Here is a 15,210-nt window from a genome sequence, read left to right as displayed (position 1 = left end):
AATAAATCCAGCAAAATGGCACAACAAACTGGTAGTGGCCTGGCTGGGTGTATAATTCCCGGCCTGACTTATTGTCCCAGTCCGGCCCTGAAGTAGATCATGAAATAAAAGTCATGGTATAGATTGTATAAAAATGAAAAATAAAAAACGTGGAAAAGTCATACTATGTTACATAGTAGGTTGTAAATATGATGCATAGTTATAGTATAGCATGTCAAATGATGTTGAAAAAGTAAAAGTATAGTATGTTTTGAAAAGGTAAATTAAAGTCATAGTACACCATGTCAAATTAAAGACAGTATGTATGTATAATATGTTGGAAAATAGGAACAAATACATTATAGTCTGAGGTAAAAAGTAGAATATTGAAATGATCATGACAAAAACCTGGTATTGTCTTTTGAAAAACTCATAATGTCGAATATCAGGAAGAATTTTAAAAAGCAATCATATAGAATTTTGAAAATATCAGGAAAAATGTCACAACATTAAAAACATTTGTAAAATATTAATTATTTCTTTACATTATGTATTTAGTAGCCTTTTATACATTCAGATGTGTTTATAAGATGTATTTATCTAGCCAAGTGTTCGAAGCTTGGCTCTGTTCCTGACTGTATTTCATTTCTCCACCCATGTTCAGGTCGCCCTGTGACTGCTTGTTGTTGTTGATGATGACAGGTGTCACGATGATGTGTCCTTGCCACACGGTGGCGCTATCCTCTCATATTCTACTGCCTGGTTTCACCAACAACGACTTGAACAAGAGGATTAAGGTTTCTTTCTTTATCGTTGCTGATTTATTTTTTAAATCCTGAACATGGAAGGATCATCAGTTCCGAATTGACATGGGCCAATAATGGTATAAAAAGATTTGAAAGGGAGTTTACAAAAATGGTAAATGTATGCATGCATAAGTGTATACAAATAAAAGCCCATCCAATAGAAGAACATTTGAATAACAATGTTGAAGAAATACTATAACATTATGTTTATAAATTCAACAGCTCTTAATAAAATGTATTTCCATGTCGCACATACCTGTCCTCAGAGTTCACTGTTAAAACACTTTTGACACAAACATTTTAGGTTGTATCTTTCTCAACGTGCGAACTCAAACACGTATTAGGCTACACTCTGATCCGAGTATGGTGCTACTTCCATTTATGAAGTCCACATTTGGTTGTCTGGTGTTAATGTGTGGTGATGTAACTTCACCAGGTTCATCTAAACGTTACATATAACGCCGACAGTCCGTGGGCGCCTCTCCGCTCATTGCGCAATCCGTGCGAGAACAGTGAATGTGTGTATCTGCGGACACGTGTTGCACATGCTCACAGCCTCCATCCCTTTATGGTTTGACAACGAAAAAAAGTGTTCATGTCAGTCGGTTAAAATTCATTGTTGCCTGTCCAGCCAATCATAGTTTTTGACGACACAAAAGAGGCTAAAGTTGGAGTATAAAAAGGTGTGCGCTGATAAGGTATGATGCCTATCATTGTGGGACATTAATCCATCCCAGTCCGCTCGCGCATCAGTTCCAGCACACACCCAGGGATCCTTTTAACTCAAACACCTAAGAGACAATGCATCTGTCTCAGATTGTGCTGTATCTCAGCCTGCTCATTGCTTTGGGTCCAGTAGTTCTGAGTGACCAAGAGACGCACCAGCAGCCCCCCGCCTCTAACCCGGAGGACGCGGAGCAGTGCGCCACCTGCGATGTCCGGCAGCAGATCAAAACCATGAGACTAAACGCGATTAAATCTCAGATTTTGAGCAAACTGCGGATGAAAGAAGCTCCGAACATCAGCCGAGACATCGTGAAGCAGCTCCTGCCCAAAGCGCCGCCGCTGCAGCAGCTCCTCGACCAGTACGACGTGCTGGGAGATGACAACAGAGAGGTGGTTATGGAGGAGGACGACGAGCATGCCACCACGGAGACGATGATGATGATAGCCACTGAACGTAAGTCTTTATTTCGTTGGTTTTTTTAAATAATAATAAGGACGCGCTCAGACGTCTCCTACATGGGGTTTTACGCACGAGACTGACCGCACGGGAGACGCAGTTCATTTTTAACGCGTAGCTTCAGCTGATTTTGATAATAAAAGTGTGCAAGTATCAACATTATCTATATTTGAAACTGTTGTATGGGTCGGTGCGTCATTACGCCAGGTCATTACGCGCACACATGTCAGGGTTTTTAAACTGTAACAGCCCACTTCTAGAGTTTAAATGTCGTGTTAAGAATTTCTATTTTCTGTCTGTAAAGGTTTTTCTGTCTCTTTCTTTTCTGCAGCCGAGTCCGTCGCCCAAGTGGATGGGGAACCAAAGTGCTGCTTTTTCTCTTTTGCTCAAAGGTTTCAAGCCAACCGCATTGTGCGCGCTCAGCTATGGGTGCATCTGCGCCCTGCGGACGAGGCGACCACCGTGTTCCTGCAGATCTCCCGCCTGATGCCGGTCACAGGCGGGAGCAGGCACATACGCATCCGCTCCCTGAAGATCGACGTGAATGCCGGGGTCAGCTCTTGGCAGAGTATAGACGTCAAACAGGTTCTGGCTGTGTGGCTGCGGCAGCCGGAGACCAACTGGGGCATCGAGATTAACGCATTCGATTCGCGGGGAAATGATCTGGCCGTGACCTCCACAGAGCCTGGAGAGGAAGGACTGGTGAGCTAAACTTTAATTTACATTAAACTAAGATTGTGGTCAAGTTTGTTTTACTTAAAGGGATAACAAGCCGTTTGTCTCATCACAACATGTTATATGTACTGCTGTAACATGAATTAGATCTTGGACCAGATCATCAATCGCCCATTTCTAAAAGTCCAGTTCTAACTCTGTTTAAAGAGACATTTTGGATTCTGTCTCTTACTGCCCTGAGGCAGTAGTGTGCAGAGAGGCTTTGCAGAGTCAGCAGGTGGTTAAACATTCATGCATCTCACTGCTCGGAAAGGGAATCAAGATTTAAGACTTTTGAAAGCTGTTAATCAACACAGACTCCATGCAGGCGCACACCTGCATTTGGACACATGCCCGGCCCACCATAACCTCACATCTTATTGCTTGATTACATACAAGTTCACCTGCCCCACATTCCTCAAAGTGTTCTGTGTGACTGTGCAGATCAGACTAATTGCCTGCACACACGTCACACACACACACACGCGCGCACACACACGCACACACTGTTGCTATCAATGACAAACACTTATCATACAGCTCAAGAGCTGGCACCGGGCTCTGGGGCAATTAGAATACCTTGACGGCTGTGGCTAACCAACCATCATATGATTTAATTTCCTAGAAAAGTCAAAGTTTCATAATATTACCGTGCCGTGTTTGAAAACCAGCTGCCAAAGGGCACCAAAGTAAAATGAATGCTGTCACCCGCCTTCCTTTTCTGCAACCCAGCTGATGTCTAAGTATTCACACATGATCTCTCGTTTTTAGCAACCGTTCATGGAGGTGAAGATCTCTGAGGGCCCCAAGCGCCTCAGGAGAGACTCGGGCCTGGACTGTGACAAGAACTCTCCCGAGTCCCGCTGCTGCCGCTACCCGCTCACTGTGGACTTTGAAGACTTTGGCTGGGACTGGATTATTGCCCCAAAGCGCTACAAGGCCAACTATTGCATCGGGGAGTGTGAGCACATGCACTTGCAGAAGTATCCGCACACCCACCTGGTGAACAAGGCCAACCCCAGAGGGACCGCAGGCCCTTGCTGCACCCCCACCAAGATGTCGCCCATCAACATGCTCTACTTTAACCGGAAAGAACAGATCATCTACGGCAAGATCCCTTCCATGGTGGTGGATCGTTGTGGATGCTCTTGAGTTGGGACGGAGATCCTGGCGAGAGGGACGGGGCACAGCTCGGTCCGCCCTCCATCTTCAGACTTTTTGACACAACCAACCCACCAGCTCTAATGCTTTCCTGCAGAACATGGTGCAATAGAACCAGATTAGAAACAGCCTGACCTTCACACCCGCAACAGCTCTTACTTTCTTTCCACCCCTTGAAATCTTAGCCATAGAGGCTTCAGGTCAAATGACTGTGGAAAATACACACACACACACACACACACACACACACACACACACACACACACACACACACACACACACACACACACACACACACACACACACACACACACACACACACACACACACACACACACACACACACACCTGCTGGACCTTGGAGTGAATGTAGAAATTATCAAAGTTATCCAAAACTTGTTTTCCTCTGTATTCTGTGCTGTCCATTTATATCCCCATGCCGACAGATTATACTCATCCGCCATCCACTCCACTCATACCCTCCATACAAGCTGTTAAACTCTGCTAAACTGTGTGATGCTCGATAATCATGTTAGAGTGAAACTCTTCACTTTTTTAAAGTTTTTGGAGACTTTTGGAGTGGTATTTCATTCATTCGGGTGGAACACGAAGGTTCATAGGAGTCGATACAAATATGAAAACTGATTCTTTTTATAGCCTCTTAAATAACCCTGGTCAAACATTGCAACATAACATCTTTCTAGTATAGGATCAAACTTAAATGTGTGGTGGTGACTTAGAGGTTGACCGTTCCTATGAACAATGTTCCACCTGCGTGAAGCACCACGAAAGGTCTCGACACGTCTTTGTGTACAAACCCGACCAAGGAGCGTTCTTGCTCAGCATTATCTTCACTCTCCAACACAATAGCCTGACCTGCCCGACACACTTGAACTATTCTGATTGTAAATTCACATGACTGGACGGGAAGGACTTGAACTGAAGGCACAATGAATGCAGCCTACAAATAAAGAATGTGTTTAAGACAGAGGAAATGAGATGTGTGCATTTTGAGATCATGCTTAAACTCTGTCTCACCAACAACACAGTTTGCACTATGGCAACCGATAGAAACAATTGGTTGCTACGAAAGTTGTAAAAACTGATTTTGATATGTTTGCTCATTTGTATTGTATACATATGCCATTGTTTCCATAAGGAGTTGCCTTTCTATACCACTGTTGGTAAATGTATAAAACCACAATCTAGCAAGATGAAAGATGTAATACAGAAACTCTATATACTTGTTTTAACAAATAAAGTTTATGCTTGTTTGTTGAATACGACTTGTGTGAGTATGTTGTTCCTGCGTTACATTCAGAAAGTCAGAGTTTTAAGGTTATAGTGTTGCATTTCAGGTACATTTAGTTCAGTATTCAGTCCATCTATGCTCCTAGAATATGTGGAGAACAGTGGGTTCTTGAATTCAGTAATATGAAATGACCACTTGCAACTATACAACATTAGAAAACAATTAGAATGGAGTTGGTTTTGTTCTAAACTGGCTTCAGAGATAATTCGTTATCATTCTGCTGACTTTGATTATATCAATACTCAATGCTTCAGTATCGGAACACAACAACCTGTAAACGAACATGGCAGCACACACTTCTCACACTCCAGCAGCTGGGAATCTTTATGTCTTCTACACATGGGTGTAAACTGATAGGAAGGCAATGTGTGAGTGCGTGCACTTGATGGGTTGGTGTGTATGGAAAAAAGTCAAAATACATACACGCAGTCTACCTGACTACACCTGCACGATCCCATCAACATAAGCCTGTTTTGTCACGGGCGCAATTCAGACCAATTCCCCTGACTTTGCTTTTTATCCAGTGAAGGGATGGAAGTGTTGCTGTCTAATGAGAGGATGTGAACTCTGGTGCGCTCTGACAGCATGACCTATTCGACTGCCGGCCTCATTGAGGCTTGACTTCCGCCCAGTAGAGGGCGAATTGAGCACTGCCCCTGAGAGCCACTTCCTTTCCTGCTGAGAGCTGGAAAGCTGCCACGCCGATCGGCCTCAGCAGAGAGCAGACTGCGTGCAGAGTGGATCCACAGAACCTCTCTCCCAGGGGGAAGGATTCTTGGTTTCATTGACAGAGGGGAATAGTGTCTGAAAGGATCTTTAAATGACAAAAGCAAAGGTTTAATATCAAATGTAATGTAGGTTGTATAAATCATAGTAGATTTAGTAGACGGGACCAATTTAAACAGTAATCTCCATTCTCATGCGTGTTCCTCCAACTGTGATGTCTGCATCTGCAAACTGACATGAACTTTTTATAAATCTTAAAATCTCCAACAGTGTCCAACTCTTAACTTTCACTTGATACTATGACATTTAAAAAACGTAATTAAAGAGTATAAAAGTGCCAAACTGAGGTACTACGTATACATGTCAATTCAATGTCAATGTTATAGCCAGCACAAAAATGACTTCACTTCTTGACTTTACATTTAAATGTAACAGCTGCTTATAAATACAGACATCCGACGGAACGGTTTCAAGCATCTCTGCCTCTTTAGATAGTGAGATGTAGCAGGAAAAAAGAATGTCTGCAATAAAACAGCTTTATTGTGATGTGCCTATCAGCATTGTTCTTTTTACCTCCGCTGTAAACTGCATGCACCAGTATTCAGTTTATCATGCCCAGGTGCATCGTTTCATTCCGTTGTGTCCTGCAGAGATGGCTGCTGCTGCTGCTTGTTTCAGGCTGCTTCTTGAACAGGAGCTGGGAAATGTTTTGACTGAGCATCGCTGCGTCTGTCAGGAGTCGGACCCTGGAGGACTGTACCCGCCAGCGACATTCCACCTCTGACAGGTGAGGAAGTGAGAGTGAGAGAACGGGAAGAAGGATGTTAGGGGGTAAAGGAGAAGTCCAAGACAGCTGGAGACCTTGTTATTGGAAAGGGTTCTTGTTGCTTAAAGTTAATAGAATTTGAATGAATTGAATTGAATCACGAATGCTCATTAAATGACACATTATAGAGCTGCATAACAAATTGTGATAATTATATGAACCTGAATTCTGGTTATTTGATACTAAGTATACCAAAAGTTGATTTACCCAAATAAATAACTAAATAAAACATGTTGTAACCCGATTGCATTTACACGAGGTATCAATACGTACCTCCGGTGTCCTCATTGAGATCCTTTTGATATCCAATCTCTTTGTCCGACTCCAACAACCAAGCGTCACACCCTTCTAGTGTTTATGCAGGGCAAAGAAAAATTGTTAACACTCAGACCTTGATATTTCTTGTGAAAAAACAAGACTGGTGTTATCAAAAAAAATGAGGCAATTCAGCAAAGATTATCATGGTCATCAGGAATCATCCTCTGGGAACAATGTAAAGACATTTGACTTCAACTTTAAATGTTCATCCAATGGTGGCAATAGATGCAAAGTGAAGGGATCTTCACAGTCACCAGTATTCATCCTCTAAGAACTTGTAGAACATATCTTGGCATTTTGCTTACTCGTGCTGTGAGTAAGCAGTACACAAGAGAAATGGGTCCCAGGTTAATTTTAGGAAGGTCTAATCGGTCTCTCAAGAGGTCATGTCTGTAGGTCAAGACACCTGACAGATTATTTGAGCCTTTCAAGAGATGTATCCTCTATACGGGTCTTCCCAGAAAATGACGTCAAAGAACAAGGAATAAAACAGAAAATGTGTCTTGAAAATAAGAGAGAACTAAAGGTCAACATTATTGTTTTTGTGTACTTGTTTTTATAGGATTGTTACGGTTGCTGTTTGTCTGCTCCATAATCTGCTGGGATTGTTTACAGCTGTGTGTGTGTGTGTGTGTGTGTGTGTGTGTGTGTGTGTGTGTGTGTGTGTGTGTGTGTGTGTGTGTGTGTGTGTGTGTGTGTGTGTGTGTGTGTGTGTGTGTGTGTGTGTGTGTGTGCGTGATTATGCAAATGAGCTGTGTGGTTGCCCCAACATCATTAGCTGCCCATCCCCGGGTCCGCCTCTGAAGATGGGGATTGGATTGACGTCGTCCAATCGCAGCGCACAGCCGGCGCACACCTGCTGGGGAGGAGTACAAAGGCTGAGGAATATCACCACTCTGGAGGCTCTGCTGTGTGAGCGGAGGCCTCTCGCTTGTTGCTCTCGCTTGTGTGCAACTGTGTAACCAGTGGTTAACTAGTGTGATCTTGTGTGTTAGTAGTGCCTAGAGTAGCTTAGTTAGAGGTTAGAGTAGTTTAATAGGGTGTTTAGAGGAGCTTAGGTTTTTGTGACTGTTGCCTTTAGTTTACCTGTGTGTTTTGGATACATTCCATGTGTTAGTCTGTACCACTTGTAAAGTGAGGTTTTGTTTAGTTCTTATTTAGTGTGAGTGTTATTTCTTTGTATGTACACAGACTCCTTTTTAAGAGTCCTCCCTTTGTTTGGTTATTTGTCAACCTGTGCCCTTTTGGCCCTTTTTGTTTGTTCAGGCTGCACGCCTGCCATTTTGTTTACCGCTGCTATTATAAATAAATCACTTATAATTAATACCAATACCAATCTGGTTGTGTTTCTTCCCTTTAGTTCCCCTAGCCCAGGGGTCTGCAACCTTTTTGACCAAAAGAGCCATTTCGCTCCTTTTTTCCAAAAAATGTTTTGTCTGGAGCCGCAAAACATATTTCATAGTTTTGTATTGTTATATCAGACAAAAACTACAGTTTTTTTGCATTTATTAGGCTATTTATTACATGATATAAAACTGTTAACCTCTAATAAGAAACAAATAACTTTTATAAGGAGAATTAAAAATAATACACAGGCCTACTTTAAAATAAATTAAACACAGCACTTGGGGAGTCCTCTGCACATTTGAAGGGGAAAAAAATGTTATTAAATGGGCCCACTTTGAAATAAATAAAACATATATCTGCACCCTAAAAAGAGTTAAAGGTAAGAATGGAGAAACCAGCTCGAGTGCACTAGAATTTGAAAGTACACAACCGGAAAAAATATGCCTCTTCCTTCAGACTTCCTTACAGAGTCCCTCCTCCAACACACACGTACGCGCACATGACCAATGAGGGCACGATATAAGTTTGTGCCCAGATGGAAAGATGACAGGCAGGTAGGCCATCCAGTTATTTTAGCCGGGCCGGCTCAGATGATTGGCCGTGCTTTTTACAGCGCTACGGCTTCCAGAGATTAATTTTTGTATGTATTTATTGTCAAAGCACTTAATATATTCATTGCTATCGGGACGTTAAGAGCATTCCATGGAATATAACAAAAAGTGTTACATTTAAATTACATACCCCATTGAATTATGACTGACAATCGTCAGCTGGCTTCCTCTCCCGTGTTGTTCCTCGATACGTAAAGGCTGCACCACCGTTGACAACTTCTCTCTACATATCAGACATACCGCTAAACCAGCATCGTTTGCTGTGAAAGCATACAACTCTGTCCACGCAGAATTAAATCCTGTGTTCCTCCGGTACTTTTCTTTGATTTATCCATAGTTCGCTCATCGAGCCGGGGGTCAGTTTATTCGCCTCCAAGAAAAGGCGCTCGCGCGGGACCGGAGCAGGATGTGACGCATATTTTAGTTGACCTAATTAAAACCGTTTTGTTTTTTATTTATGTGTCACAGTATCACCTCAAAATACAACATACGAAACATTTTCAACCATCCAACAAAATATAAATAGTCCTCCAAATACTTTTATTTTATTTCCTTCTTATTTTTGTCTAAGCTCAAGGGAGCCAGAGCAGAGGGCTTAAAGGGCCGCGGCCGCGGGTTGCCGACCCCTGCCCTAGCCTAATAGGGAACGTAACACATGGGGGCTCGTCCGGGATCTCTAACTTAATTCCTGGGGTTATAAGTGTTTTTTTATTGCTGGAAAAAATGTGGTAAGGTTGTGTGCAGTGTAGCTGAGTATGGCAACTTTTGACTTGGAGTCATTTTTGGTCTGTCCTTCTCATGAGCAGTTAGTTCAGTGTCATAGGGACGAGTTATATGAGATAGCGCAACATTTCAGTCTCGCGGTGAATAAACCATTATTAAAAAAGGAACTGAGGGCCTTAGTAGTGGATGAGTTGGTGAGGAAAGGGTTACTAGTACTGGCTGCACCTGCTGAGCTCACTGTGTCTGAGGTCCTAACTGAAGATACGTTAGGTCAGAGGCAGGAGGCGGAGTTTATGTTTACGCAGGAAAAGAGTGGTGACAGCGAGGGGGGCGAGTCGGGTAAAGCACCGCTCACGCCGCCTCGCAGATGTCCAACCTCCCCTGCTGGCAGTACCGATTCCCAGAGAGGGAGTAAACTCCAAGTCCGCCTCGCCCGGCTTCAGTTAGAGGCAAAAGACAGGGAGCAGGACAAGCAGCACCGGTTTCAATTAGAGTTAAGGAAATTAGAAATGGACAAGGAAGTCCGAAAATTAGAAGTGGACAAGGAAGTCCGAAAATTTGAAATAGACAAAGAACTGAGAGTGCTGGAGATCGAGAAGGAAGTCTGGGTGCGTCAGATGGAGCTAGACTCCGAGCTGCGCGCATCCGGTGCTTTTGGCCGTGCCGGAGAAAGCTCTCCAGGTAATTCTCACCCACCTGCCTTCAATGTAGGTAAAATTTTTTCGTTAGTGCCGATTTTCCGTGAGGCTGAAGTGGATGCGTATTTTGGTGCGTTTGAACGCATGGCAGCGGCATTACAGTGGCCGGCTGACGCCTGGGCTCTGTTAATCCAGTGTAAACTCCACGGGAGAGCCCAGGAGGCGGTTGCTGCGCTGTCAATAGAGGACAGCCTAAATTATGACCTGGTGAAGCGTGCCATACTAACGGAGCGTCCACACTACAGCTTCAAAAATAGCTTGGAGCTGGGCGTGTCTGGAGCTTGGGGATTTTATTCAAGCAACACGACCAACAACCAATCACATGAATCTCCTGCCCCCGACATACAAAGCAAAAACCCCCGGGGATTTTATGCGAGCAATATATATATAAACTCCCCAAACAGGCGAAAACCTACCAGTTTCCCCCACTGTCTCTGCCACCTCCCTCCATGCCTGGTTCCTCCGGTTTGTATCCCGGTAGGTGAAGAGGGTCTGGTCATACAAAACCGGGTGATTTGCTACGGCGATAGTTAGTTTCTCCTCCGACTTTTTTTGAAATATAGAAATGAACGGCGGGATATCTCTCCCAGCTTAGACGTGGTTTGATTGGCTACGGCTTCAGCTGTCAGATTTTGGGAAACGGGATTTGATTGGCTGGCGCTGGCTACTCCGGCGTCTCCGGCGTCAGAAGTTGAACATTGTTCAACTTCTGTCGCCGGAGACGCCTGAGACGGACCGCTCTGCTACCCACAATTCAGTTCGGCGAAAAAGCGCGGCTACGTGACGTCACCCCATTGAAAGTGAATGGGCAGATTGGAGCTTTCGACGCTGTCGACGCTGTAGTGTAGACGGGCCGTTAGGGTATACGAGTTAGTTCCCGAGGCTTATCGGCAGAAATTCAGGAATCACAGAAAGGGGGCTAATCAAACACATGTCGAGTATGCCAGGGAGAAGGGGATGTTGCTAAATAAATGGATTGAGTCATGTGACTCTGCAGAGTATTCTGCCTTGAAAGAATTAATCCTGATGGAGGAATTTAAGGGGATTGCCTGACCGTATTGTGGGGCATATAAATGACCAGAAAGTGCACTCTCTCTCCGCAGCTGCTGTACTGGCGGACGAATATGTGCTAATGCATAAAACGGTGTTTTCTCCGGCTATTGCTGAGAACTCTCGCCGCATGCCGGGGGCACCTGTTGGTCAGCCAGCGAGAGTATTCACGAGGAATAGAGAGGAGAGAGAATGTCACTATTGTCATCAGCCTGGGCATCTAATTGGTAATTATATGCTTCTGAAGCAGAAGGAGCAGCCACCAAACATGACTAGGCCGAAAGGCATCGGCTTAATCAATACCAGCTCACTCAGTATTTCCACAACTGACAATGAGGAGGAAATAGATCCCTGTTTTAAGCCTTTTGTGTTCAAGGGATTGATATCACTAACAGGTGAGTCAGACGATCAGAGACCCGTCCGCATACTACGAGACACTGGAGGCTCACAGTCAGTGATTGTGGCCTCGGCTCTGCCATTCTCAGACAAGTCAGCGTGTGGGTATGGATCACTATTATGTGGCATTGAAATGGGTTACGTGCCCCGTCCCGTACACAGTGTACACATACAGTCACAATTAATTACTGGATGTTTCCCTGTTGCTGTGTGCCCAGCATTACCTATATGGGGTATAGTCCTTTTAATGGGAAACGACATCGCAGGAGGTAAGGTAACTCCTGCACTTGAAATATTGGATTCTCCTCAGACTGTGTTGTCTGAGGCCACAAATGCTCACATTTTCCCCATTTGTGCTGTCACTCGCGCGCAGGCGCATAAGAGTGACTCGGAGGTGTCGCTAAATGATACTATGTTTGGGACCCTGTTTACAGATGAAAAAATGCCGGAGGAAAAGCCAGCAGTGGCGATTTCCGTTCTCCCCGCTATGACCGCTGCGCCAGCGCAACCTGCCAGCCCAGCCGTTGACGGTTCCACACTCCCGGTAACCCGAGAGCGGTTACTCGCCGCGCAAAGGGCGGATCCGACGCTTGTGAAGTGTTTCGAGCAGGTGGTGAGTAATAGCAAAGCAAGGGGTGAGAAGGTGGCTTATGTGTTGGATAAAGAGATATTAGTGTGCCAATGGTCCCTCACTGCTACTGCTGAAGCTGACTGGGGTGTAGTGCATCAGGTAGTCGTGCCGGCGCCATACCGTCAACATGTACTATCCGTAGCGCATGAAAGCCAATGGTCAGGACACTTGGGCGTGACTAAATCAGATCATTCTCAAACATTTCTTTTGGCCAGGGTTAAAGAAGGATGTATCTAGCTTTTGCCATTGCTGTCATGTGTGCCAGGTTGTCGGTAAGCCTAATCAGAAAATTCCTCAAGCTCCGTTACATCCTATACCGGCTATAGGTGAGCCCTTTGACCGGGTGTTGATTGACTGTGTTGGTCCTTTACCACGTACGAAAACAGGTCAACAGTACTTGCTCACCATAATGTGTACGTCGACTCGTTTTCCGGAAGCTATTCCCCTGCGTAGCTTTACTTCCGCATCTGTAGTTAAGGCCTTGACGAAGTTCTTTTCTACATTTGGAATCCCGCGGGTAATTCAGAGTGACCAAGGGACACATTTTAAATCCAAGTTGTTCAAACAGGTCCTCCAAACACTGCAGGTTAAACATGTCGTATCCAGTGCGTATCATCCCGAGTCGCAGGGGGCGTTAGAACGGTGGCATCAGACTTTAAAAAGCATGCTGCGAAAGTACTGTATGGAAACAGAGAAGAATTGGGATGAGGGAATTCCCTTCGTTTTGTTCGCAGCCCGTGAAGCTGTTCAGGAGTCATTAGGATTCAGTCCTGCGGAGCTCGTCTTCGGCCTGTACGCCCCGTGGTCCACTAAAAATCTTACATGATGAGTTCCTTTCGGCTGATATACCTTCAGATAAAAACGTATTAGATTACGTTAGTCAGTTTCGTAAGCGTTTGCACCGAGCAAATTCACTCGCTAGAGAGTCGCTATCCGCCTCACAAGCGGTCATGAAGCGGAACTATGACCGTGCCGCTGTCCCTAGGCACAAATAGGTGATAAGGTCCTCGCACTATTGCCTATCCCCGGTTCTGCGCTCTCAGCCAAATTCCTCGGCCCGTACGAAATCTGTGATTGTCTCAGTGACACAGATTACGTGATTGGTACTCCAGAGAGATGACGAAAAACGCGCGTCTGCCATGTTAACATGTTGAAGCGTTATTCACCACTGATAGTACGCCGGCCGGCTCAGCTAATCAAAGAGTAGCTGCTTCCGCATTAATAGTAGTGCTGTAGTGACGCGTCGACTTCAAAATATCGTCGACGACATATTTCCGCGTCGACGCGTCGCTACACACACGTGGGTGTGTAAACAAAGCAACAAGCAGTTCGCAATCGCATTTCACACACAATGGAGACTGAAACAGCTACCACCTCCTCCTCACAGTATTGCGCACGAAGCCCTCAAACGAAAACATCTCGCCCTAGGTCTTCAAAAGCATGGGAATATTTTAAAGTTAGTCCAAAACGCAAAAATATTGTCATTTGCAGTCTTTGCCAAATGGAGTTGGCATATCACACAAGCACAACGGCTATGTTGGAACATTTAAAGCGGCAGCTAGCTGTGGTGGCTACCATTAGCAGCTAGCATTTGCTCTCCGATTTTTACATAAAAATGGAATTATGGATTATAAATTCAATCATTTTTTTATACATAGACGTTAAAACCCTATGGATTAACCGATTCAGCCGCGTTTTTTCTCATTTTAATGCCATTGAACACGTCTTTTGATCAGATTGACAGCTACGGTGGTGAGACGATCTCCCTAGAAGCTCTGTAAAGGTACGTGTTGTGATGACTGTATTTGCTTCCCCTGTCGCGAGCAACCTGATCTCACCAGAATGCGTGACTCCACCACGACTTCTTAACACCACAATGCGTGGTGGAGTCACGAACTTTGTTACATTTGCGTGTCTGCACCATGCAAACAACCCCAATGTAAAGTGAATGAGGCTCCTTTGTCGTGGTGCACACACGCATTTCTACCACATCCTGCAGTGAACTTTTATTCTATAAAACGTTTTTAAAATCTACTTTATGGCTTGTAGTAACTCACGGGAGGCTTCTTTTATTTTATTTGTATTCATAATAATTTTTATTTTTCGTCAGAATGTATTATGGTGCATTAGTTACGAATTTTTGTTCTCAAAAAACAGTGCATTGTGTGTAATACAACTGTGATTTGTATTACATTAGTTAGTTTTTAAGGAAGGCCAGAGCTTCAGATGTGTCAAATAGATTGTTCCCTAGTTAACGTTTTTTAAAAGAACATTATATTCCGATTTGATCATGTCCCCTTTATTGTATTACGGAGAGCAATGTGAGCATCCATTCCCATTGGATAACGGAGGATTTTACACCCGGAAGTAAGTATACTCTTTACTGTCGATTGATTTTACAGTGATATCTGCACTACTCATCAACTAAAAAAACACCAGATTATCCTTGTTGATTACACAACATTGATTGGTTTAATTTGTGTGCAATGCTTTTGTAATTTTCCCCTTCGATTCGGAGAAACAAATATTTGTTCAGTTTAGGATGGCCGAAGACACTACACTACCCAGAATCCTCAGCTATCGTTTGGGACTACACCATGTGCTTTGCTTGACAAACCCTGTGGTTTGTCCTCAAGCTCTGTGATTGGATGTTGGATGTTGAAGTTTACGCTGAGTGACAAACAGCATTTTGGAATGGAATGAAACCCATCGACGGCACACTATTCAAA

General features: G+C 44.2%; 1 protein-coding gene across 1 annotated transcript; it reads left to right on the top strand.

Moving 5' to 3' along the window:
- The first annotated feature begins 1,270 nt into the window (after positions 1–1,270).
- Positions 1,271–5,124, top strand: mstnb (myostatin b). Its single transcript, XM_034109913.2, has 3 exons — positions 1,271–1,965; positions 2,300–2,670; positions 3,454–5,124. The coding sequence occupies exons 1-3, from the start codon at positions 1,587–1,589 to the stop codon at positions 3,832–3,834; spliced, it is 1,131 nt and encodes a 376-aa protein (XP_033965804.1). The 5' UTR covers positions 1,271–1,586; the 3' UTR covers positions 3,835–5,124.
- The last annotated feature ends 10,086 nt before the right edge of the window (positions 5,125–15,210 follow it).

This window comes from Pseudochaenichthys georgianus, chromosome 21 (assembly GCF_902827115.2).
Source record: "Pseudochaenichthys georgianus chromosome 21, fPseGeo1.2, whole genome shotgun sequence".
NCBI classification, from domain to species: domain Eukaryota; kingdom Metazoa; phylum Chordata; class Actinopteri; order Perciformes; family Channichthyidae; genus Pseudochaenichthys; species Pseudochaenichthys georgianus.
The sequence above is the reverse complement of the archived record's forward strand: the minus strand, read 5'-3'. Positions and strand labels throughout refer to the sequence as shown.